Below are 9,385 nucleotides of genomic sequence, written 5' to 3'. Positions count from 1 at the left end.
TTGGCGCTTGGTTATGACGTCACACACTGACCTGCTATTGTGATCTCGTAAGTAGTATTTATAATGCTAATTAACTTGCATAACGTGCTTATTGTGTGATTAGTGCAAGTCACACTGTGATACTTACAGGTCTTAATGATAACAATAAACGCTTCGGTATAATAAGATAAATGGACTTAGTCGATAAAGGACAAATTTGGGAAAAGGTACGTTCCCATACCGGGAGTCGAACCCGGGCCGCCTGGGTGAAAACCAGGAATCCTAACCGCTAGACCATATGGGACACGTTGGGCAACAATGCGTTTAAACAATATATACCTATACCTAATATATACCAATTGCTGATAATTTTCAATACAATTTTATATACATTTACTTGCTAATGGCTATCAATGTAATGTAATGTAATGAGCACAGTAGGGTGTGGTAGTATGCTAACTCCAATTAACTAGTACATTCACACCAAACGGAATGGGCAGTGACGTCATCATCAATGGCCGGTGTTGTTCTTGAAATGTGCAGAGCCTCTACTTCGATTTCTTCGTCTTAATCCCTAGCCACATTGAAAGACTACAAATGTAAGTGGAAACTTTCCAATGGCCAACGTGTAGGGTTATAAAACCCTTTTGGTCATATATGTCGTTCAAGAAAGCAAGGATTTGGATCGTGAGCCTCATTAGTGTTCAAACATGATTTTCATTTCCTTTCAGGGCTGACTACTGGAAGTCACAACCGAGGAAATTTTGCCAATATTGCAAGTGTTGGATCGCGGACAATAAGCCAGTGAGTGGGCCGAATGTTTCATAGTGTGTTGGCGAATGTTCATTTGATGAAAATGTCATGTTGTTTTGCGTTGTAGAGCATAGAATTCCACGAAAGAGGGAAGAATCACAAAGAAAATGTGGCATCCAAAATTACCGAGGTATGATATCTATCTGCAGCTCGTGTTTTAATATCGAGCCAAATACTAACAGCTAAGAAAAACGTGTGGGTCTTGGCATACGTCCCAGGACTGGTACGAGTGATAAGGGCCAGACTGAAGAGTTGGACCTCATGGCTGTCCTCTTATTGGCTACTCTCAGCCTCAGTTATGACATACTGCATCTTTCTCTGCAGATTAAAAAGAAGAGTGTCCAAAAAGCCAAACAAGATGAGCGTATGTCTAAACAGTTTGCGGCAATGGAGGAGGCTGCGTTGAAGGCGTATGAGGAAGACTTGAAGAGGATGGAAATTGAATCTGGTAACTGTGTGGCACTATCTTGATATAAATCAGACTGCCTCGCTGACTGATTGTAATCCTTTTTGTGTCAGCATCTGGGTCCTGTGTGCAACCTGCAATAAAACTTAAACCACCACCTATAGTAGTGTGTGAGCCACCGCCACATGCCAGAATACCCCAAAAGAAGAAAGAGAAACCAAGAAAACCAAAGGTAACACAGATGTGGGTTGAAGGATGGACAGGCGACGGACACATATACTATTACAACACAATCACTGGAGGTGAGGATAGGCAGACAAGTACTTATTTAGCATTAATAACTGTGTGATCCATTAACTGGGTTGTATTCTGCTATAGAGTCTCAGTGGGACCAACCTGAAGGCTTCCAGCGTATCTCAGAATGTGTGCAACCCAGACAGAACGAGGTTATTCATGTTGTTTTGGGGCTTTTAGTAATACTATTATATGTCAATAATGTTTTTCTTCCCCGAGAAGGCTTCAAGCGGTGTTTGGATGGAAGGTGTCAGTCCTGAAGGATATCCATATTGGTACAACACAGAAACAGGAGGTTATTATTATTTATATTACGTGTTTTACGATAATAGATAGTGTTTGATCGTCTCAAACCTCTCAAGAGTCCAGATGGGAAAAGCCAGTAGACTTACCTTCCAGTAAGGCCACTGAATCTAACTCCAACAAGGAGGAAAAACCTCAGGAGGAGCCAACTGGAGGAGATGAGGCTTCTGATGGGGCTCAGTTGTCCAGGGTAAGAACAATTCAAAGACAATTTATTTCCCTCACTGTCGTACTCACACATGCTGACTTGCCATTCCAGAAAAGGAAAGCTGAGGGTGAACCTTCAGAAGAAAAGGCCGAAGATAAAACAAGCAGTGAAATCCCTCAAAAGGATGTTAAAGAGGAGATCCAAAGCACAAACACCGAACCGGAAGAGAAAAAACAAGAAGATACGGAAAAAGCCAAGAGACCAAAAGCAGTCAATCCATACGGGGCTTGGGAACAGATTCAGGAAGAGAAGGACCCATAGTACGTGAGCTATGCATGAACACTCCTGATCAAACAGTTAAGACCGGTTGAAAAATTGCAAGAATTTACCTTTTGCACTGTTGTTGGATCTTCAGGAGATTCTAAGTAGAATTACTTACATTTTAAGTAATTAATGAGTAGCTACACCATTCTGGTTAATCACCTCAAAAATTGGTTTGGGTATGCTTGATGCTAGTGTTTCCAGGAGCCTAGTGTTGCTCCAGGTGGGGAAGATGGCTTCACGGAGGGCACCCACTGTCTGGAACTGATGTTCATTTTTGTAAACGTCCCTTGCCATCCATCCCCAAATGTACTCAGTTGGATGTAGATCAGGGGAACACACAGGATGGGCCAAAAAAATGAGGTTATTCCTCTGTAAGAAGTACTTTGTCAGGCAGGCGTTGTGAACTGTGCTCTCCTCCACAGCGCCAATGTGGACTTACAGTTGCCGCTGGGAAAGGGAGAGGCAGAGCCTGCACCGATAGAGTTGCATCCGGAGCCGAAACCCAAGTTCACGGAGCGCATCATCACTTCGCTCGGCGTGGAAAGCGGACCGGCCGCGTTCAAAAAAAGCAAGACGCAGAACGGCAAATCCAGAAGCTTCCGACAGAGAGATGACGATGACTAACCGATTTGTTTTTCTTTTTTAAGCACACAATGTGACAGTAAGGCTTATTGGACCAATTATGTTCCTTTCTGCTGAGCAAACACAAAGTCATATTCTCCTAACCTGCAGAGATCTTTTCAAGGCTCCTCTGTTCTATGTATATGTTTATTAATGAGGTAGTCATGATGAAATTAGTCTTGGATAATGTTTGACATGAGCCATAATTGCGGTCCTGTAACATGATTTGCAGTGTAAGTCATTATTGATTTGCAAGATACACGCAGTTCAAATTGAACAAGTACAAGAATTTAGAAATCCAATCACAGCCTGTTGCCATCACACGTGCAATTAGTGTGGGAAGCGCCTTGCACGCCTTCATTTGTTTTGTAACACACACCAGCTGCAATGCTTTGGTCATTTACAAAATGCTTTCCAAATCAGAGTTGTTACCAAGAAAAACTTCAGGGAAACATGTGCATTTCATGTTTTAGCATTTTATATTTGTAACAATAAATTACCAGCATCACAGAGACTGCTGAAGCTGCCATACATTTCAAAATAAGACATATTTACACTAAATCTACTGCTGCGATTTAGCAATCAATTGCATAATTTATGACTTTATAATTATATTTACAGTGGTGTGAAAAAGTGTTTGTCACACTTAAATGTTTCAAATCAATTTAAATATTAGTCAATGACAACACAACTGAACACAAAATGCAGTTTTTAAATGGAACTTTTTGTTCCTAGGGGAGAAAAAATCCAAACCTGCAGTGCATGGATGGCCCAGTGTGAGAAAGTGATTTTGGTTGGTCGGTTCCCCCAAGAGGTTACAAAAGAACCCACAACAACATCGAAATAACTGTGGGCCTCCCTCACCTCAGTTAAGGTCTGTGTTCATGGCATGGCAGACTGTATTTAGCAATAAAAAGAACAACACAGCAGTTTTGTGAAAACCACTGCTAAACAAAAACAACATTAAGGCTTGTCTCAATTTTGCCAGAAAACATCTTAATGATCCCCAAGATCTTTGAGAAAATACTCCGATGAGGCAAAAGTTTAACTTTTTGGAAGATGTGTGTCCCATTACATCTGACGTAAAAGCTGTAATGTGCAAATTCCTCCACAGCGCTGTAAGAGACTGAGTGCAAGTTATCACAAACTCTTGATTGCAGTTGTTGCTGCTAAGGGTGGTCAACCATTTATTAGCTTTAGGGGGCAATCACTTTTTCCACACAGGGCCATGTGGCTTTGGATTTGTTTCCCTCCTTTCACAATGAAACTACATTTAAAATGTGCATTTTGTGGTCAGTTGTGTTGTCATTGACTAATGTTTGAAGTTGTTTGATGATCTGAAATATTTAAGTCTGACAAATAAAAATAAACACTTTTTCACACCACTTTATATATTTTTTGTCCAACTTGTGAGTGAGAATGGGTGTCAATCTGCAGACCTAGACAGGCTGTTGCCACCATTCTCCACCAGGTCCAGCACAGCCTCCATATCTGCATGTTCAAGTACATCCATAATGAGCTCATCCAGCGCATCCCCTCCTCGCATGAAGTCCTAGAAACATGGATAGAAACATACTAAATGTGACACGTGTCCCACTTTGGAGGATAATGAGGATCTGACCTTAATATCTCTGCTAACAAAGCCTGTCCGGTGGTCTGTGATGCGATCCTGGCTGAAGTTGTAGGTGCGAATCCTCTCTGACTGGGAGCGTGTGCCCACCTGGTGTTAGAGATGTGGAGTCAAGTGACACAATCTCCCTGAGAAACATGACATTTATCCATCTACCTGCTTCTTTCGCGCTGAATGCCTCTGCTCGGTCTCTTTACCCATCATGCTCTGGTTGAGGCGGGCCTTCAGCATGCGCATGGCGGTTTCTCTGTTTTGCAGTTGAGAGCGGGTCTGTTGACATTCTGCTGTCATACCTGAGAAGGAAATACCGGCGTTAAAACATCGGCGAGTAAGAACGACAAGCAGCTTGGGAGATACTTGAATGTCTGACCCGAGGGAAGGTGAACAATGCGCACCGCACTATCCGTCGTGTTGACACTTTGGCCCCCCGCACCTCGAGATCGGAAGGTGTCAACACGCAGGTCCTTGGGATCGATGCTGACATCCAGCTAGAGAGCACGAAAGTTTTATCTGTCAAATGGACTGTGACACCACCCCACCCCGAAAAGTAGTCACATTATTTTATTTTAATTTCATTCCTGAACACAATAAGGTATTTTTTTAAATGCAGCCCTCAGTGGGAAACGTTTGGAGACCCCCGATGTAAAGGATGTTAAAGCTGATACAAAAGGAGGGTACCTCGACAGGCTGAGGCAGGATGATTACAGTCATGGTTCCAGTGTGGATGCGCTGCATCCTGGATGAGAGACCCACTTCGGGGATCCTCTGCACCCGGTGTGTTCCCCCTTCATGTTTCAGGTGTCTGTACACGTTCTCCCCGGATATCAGCACAGCCGCATGATGCAAACCACCTTAGAAGCGCACAAAACCCAAGTTGAAAACTTCCATGTATCTTAACAAGTAAATGCCTAATACATAAAACATACCATACTCAGCAGGTGTGTAGTTCAATGTCTCAAAATCCCAGTTCTTGTAAATGGCAAAACCCTGATACATGTCAAACATTTCTCGGGTGAATTGCTGACATATATCACCTAAGAACACAAATAAATATCAACAAACCTCATGCACAGGAGTGTTTAATACAGAGAAGTAAAATCCCCAAACCTCCTGTTGTTCGTCCTGAAACCACTTCCAGTAGGACATTGCTCGAGTCCACAGGGTCGGACGGTACAAGGGCTTTCATTAACTGCAGAGAAAATAAAAGACTCCAGTAGTGAATATTCATATTAGATACAAGTTTTGGGGGGAGAATGCATCTGATTGCATTTGTATTCTCACCTCTTTTCTCAAGTCTGAAATCCTGTGGGAGATAAGAGCCTCTTCGTCTTTCAGCAACTGGATGAAGTGTTCATCTTCATCTTTGGGGGTTGCTGCAGTTCACGACAATCAAATTACGTTTCATTTTACGCTGATTCGTGTTAGATGCGACGCAGTTACTTACAATGTAAAAGGGACTGTACTTCCACAAGATCTTCCAGTGCTCGTTCAACACCGTGAAAAAGATTTGCCAAGGGCAGCAGCTGGGTGTGCTTTTTCATCATCACTTTCCTGTCGGCTTCGTTCAGGTTTGCACGTTGTAATTTCTGCTGGAGATCTTTGTGCTCCTCCATAATTTGCTGAAGATACTTTTGAATAGAACCGTTCTTGTGCAAGTCACCCACATGGCTGCTGTGACAGAGGCGTCTTGACCCCAAAGCAACACAGCGTTGTACCACTAATACATTAGCATGATATGCACTACTATGTCCTGAGATTGCCCTCCAACGTCCTCTTTTAAGACTGCTGTACACTTCGCGGTTAGTGACGGAACAAAAGCGGGACCAACTGCGAAAAAACATTTGATAACTCACTCGTTTACATACATACTACCGATATAAAATTGGTATAATAAGTGTAAAAATAATACTGAAGGACCATGCAACAACAGAACGCAACCCGGAAGTAGTTTGATGAATTACTCAAGGGCGCTTTTGATATAATAATAAGAGACTTTGGGCTTATCTTATGTAATGTCGCTTTGAGATGCCCAATTTCCCTGTTGTTTTAGATTATTTTTTTGTAAAGTCGCCTGTTAAAACCCAAGTTCCTTGCTGTTTATGGTCTGTTTCCAGAGCGCTTGTCTCTTGTTTCTCTCGCGAGACCAATGCATGACTGGCTGCCGCAGAGCACGCTGGGAGTTTGAGTTTTACGCTATGAAACAGTAATGGCCACGCGGTTGATATATGCATCTTAGTTCGTTTATGTAAATTTTTCACGAAAACGTTATAAGACAGCTGTTAAAATGGCGGCTTGTGTGGATGGTAAGGTTATTAAATGCTAAATAATAATTTGGGAAAATTCAAATGGGTACATTCTTTTGAAATACGACATTACTCGATGCTAACCTTGTCAGCTAGCTTTAACATTTATTTAAACTTTTGCCAACTGTAAAGATGTTAAACCCACAATTGATGATATGGCCATTGTGTGTGCTTGCAAATAGGTTGATAAATTATTTAATCTTTAGAAGGCCAGAACCAATTATCATTAACCCAAGCCCTGGAAAACGTTAGCCAACATGGCTACACTCAGACGGCAGTGCTTCAAGAGAATCAGATGATTCTCAGCTCCCTACAGGTTCACCATTCATTCATATAGAACCACTTTATTTTCATCAAATATTAGTGGTCACAATTAAAGCATTAAAGAATGCCTTTACCAGGTGACTCTGGCAGATTTGCAGAAGAGAGGTGATGAGGCTGAGAAAAAGCTGAGATGTGAAGTCGCTAAAGTCCTCTTCCTGGAGAATGAGATGATGCATTTGAAGCAGGAGATGCAGGCCCGACACGACCAGTGTGCTGCCATCCGAGCAGACAACACAAAACTCCTCGAGCAAATAAGTGAAGCCGAAGAGAAGGCCTGCATGTCACAGACCCAGTTTGACATTTATCGAAGAAAGATGAACGACCACAGGCTGGCGATTTTACATGCGGCGGGCTTGTCTTTGGTGTGCAAGGAACTGGAGGAGAGGAAGGCGCTGGTTCAGAGGCTGAGGAAAGCCAAGGAGGAGCTGAAGGAGGATGTAAAAAATCCCCAAGGAAGCACGGTGCTGACGGCAAAGGTTGATTTTAAGCTTATTTTAAGGTTGATTTTAAGCATATCTTCACTAGGTGTATAATTGCTGCTATTTTGTCCACAGAGAGAGGTTGATGCTCTGAAAGAGGAGATTGCTGCCATGAAGAAAACTATATCGGAGAGGAGAGAAAATCTGCAGAAGGAGTTGGAGACCCATGCCGAGATAAAGAAAGACATTGAGGTATGACAAAAATCATGAAAGAATAATCACTGAAACATTAATCAATGTTTTCTTAGATTCAAAACAAGCGCTTTGCAGCCATGGTCAAGTACTTCCGTCGCCAACTGAGCAGGGCGCGGGCTTTCCACGGGTAAAGACTTATCCATTGCGGCATAGTTTTTCCACTGTCTTTCCTTACTGGTCACTGGTTCACGCAGGCAAATGTCCACCGAGATCGCCGACCTGAAGAGACAGATAGCTGAGCTCAAAAGAAAGGTGGGATCATCCAGTGGTTCTGGGGTTAGATCCTGTATATCTGCAGAATAGTGTGGATTGGAAAGGAGGTTGTTCATGCAACTAAGCAGCAGAGGGCAGCAGTCTCAAATGTACGAACTTGACAACGTGACCCAGTCATTACAGTTGGTTTTCGTAAACAAAGGTATGGATATGCTGAGTTTTCACATTATTGCATAATTTAGTTGCTTAAATTGGAAGTAGCATTGATATATATGTGTATACATGATGTATATGTATGGTATATAAACCCACACATATCTAGGCAGTGTTGGGGTGCCTTAACAGCCATGCAGAACAAAAGCTGCAACTGTCGATATGTTTTGGTACACGCTGTTCCAGCTTCCGCCTCACTGATTCGCCTGATGGAGGGCGAGATGACGGTTCTACTGTGGGCTAACCAGGACGACTCTTGACCTCTTCAGCCATATCTCAAAAGCAATTAACAAGCAGTACTAATACTGGATAATTTGGGGGCACTGTTCCATATCAAATAGACTTGTGGGAACCCTTCTGGGGATTTCTTATTGGGAGTAAATGAGCTGAGGTTCTTGTTGCTCTCATGCTATTGTTACGCAAGTACAGTTTTGTTTATTTGGGTACATGACAAATAGGAAATTGGTACACTCCTGCAAAGCATATTGTTCCGATGTGTCTGTATGACTACCACCACCAGCTAGTGTACGTTACCAATAGTGGTTGATATGAATAAGTTGTACCAAACAATGGCTGTATTTCTGACAGTTACAAATTAAAAGGCATTGGACCTCCAAGCTCCAGTCTATGGTTCTCACCCGGAAAGGTGTGGAGTGCCATCTCCATGTTGATAAGATATGCCTTTATTCGTCCCTCAGTGGGGAAATTTGTATTGCACAGCAGCAAGAGTACAGAGTCAGTTAAGCAGTACACAATACACAATATAGAAAATAAACACTATAAACAACCCAAGTATTAAGAAAAAACACAGTTTTTCCCAGAGAGGGATGAGATTCTGTCCCAAGTGGAGGAGATTAAGTAAATAGGGGTCTTGTTCAAGAGCGAGGGGAGGATGGAGAGGGGGATCGGTGCGTCTGCATCAGCCCGTTGTCGTGAAGAGCGAGCTGAGCCAAAAGGCAAAGCTCTCACTTTCCTTCCCTCACCTATGGTCATGAGTTTTGAGGTGTGACCAAAAGAACAAGATTTTCGGTTCAAGCTGCTGAAATGAGGTTTCTCCGTGGGGCTGTGCTGGGCTCTTCCTTAGAGATAAGGTGAGTAACTTCAAAATCAGCTGCTGCTCCTTTGCATTGAGAGGAGGCA

General features: G+C 42.7%; 3 protein-coding genes and 1 non-coding gene across 5 annotated transcripts; 2 read left to right on the top strand and 2 right to left on the bottom strand.

Moving 5' to 3' along the window:
• Positions 1–211: 211 nt before the first annotated feature.
• trnae-uuc (transfer RNA glutamic acid (anticodon UUC)) lies at positions 212–283 on the bottom strand. Its single transcript has one exon. It is a non-coding gene; the product is annotated as a tRNA-Glu (tRNA).
• A 150-nt stretch (positions 284–433) lies between these two features.
• On the top strand, positions 434–3,402 carry wbp4 (WW domain binding protein 4). 2 transcript variants are annotated; one of them, XM_058051956.2, is made up of 10 exons: positions 434–578; positions 711–783; positions 860–922; positions 1,117–1,240; positions 1,312–1,500; positions 1,577–1,644; positions 1,715–1,787; positions 1,855–1,985; positions 2,055–2,263; positions 2,690–3,402. In XM_058051956.2, coding segments are annotated over exons 1-10 (1,134 nt in total). In that variant the 5' UTR covers positions 434–576; the 3' UTR covers positions 2,892–3,402. The 2 variants fall into 2 exon arrangements, with proteins under 2 accessions (XP_057907939.2, XP_057907937.2); XM_058051954.2 differs by having other exon boundaries at positions 1,855–2,263.
• Positions 3,351–8,094, bottom strand: mtrf1 (mitochondrial translational release factor 1). Its single transcript, XM_058051953.2, has 9 exons — positions 5,963–8,094; positions 5,800–5,891; positions 5,626–5,707; positions 5,445–5,552; positions 5,197–5,369; positions 4,889–5,006; positions 4,675–4,811; positions 4,510–4,608; positions 3,351–4,440 (listed from the first exon to the last, which is right to left on the bottom strand). Exons 1-9 carry the CDS (start codon positions 6,357–6,359, stop codon positions 4,315–4,317), a joined length of 1,332 nt encoding a protein of 443 aa, XP_057907936.2. The 5' UTR covers positions 6,360–8,094; the 3' UTR covers positions 3,351–4,314.
• On the top strand, positions 6,629–8,909 carry ccdc122 (coiled-coil domain containing 122). The gene is made up of 5 exons (XM_078796568.1): positions 6,629–7,137; positions 7,223–7,621; positions 7,700–7,816; positions 7,873–7,946; positions 8,014–8,909. Exons 1-5 carry the CDS (start codon positions 7,117–7,119, stop codon positions 8,120–8,122), a joined length of 720 nt encoding a protein of 239 aa, XP_078652694.1. The 5' UTR covers positions 6,629–7,116; the 3' UTR covers positions 8,123–8,909.
• The last annotated feature ends 476 nt before the right edge of the window (positions 8,910–9,385 follow it).

Source organism: Doryrhamphus excisus, linkage group LG15, assembly GCF_037039965.1.
Source record: "Doryrhamphus excisus strain RoL-2023G ecotype Guam linkage group LG15, RoL_Dexc_Guam_v1.1, whole genome shotgun sequence".
Classification (NCBI taxonomy): domain Eukaryota; kingdom Metazoa; phylum Chordata; class Actinopteri; order Syngnathiformes; family Syngnathidae; genus Doryrhamphus; species Doryrhamphus excisus.
The sequence above is the reverse complement of the archived record's forward strand: the minus strand, read 5'-3'. Positions and strand labels throughout refer to the sequence as shown.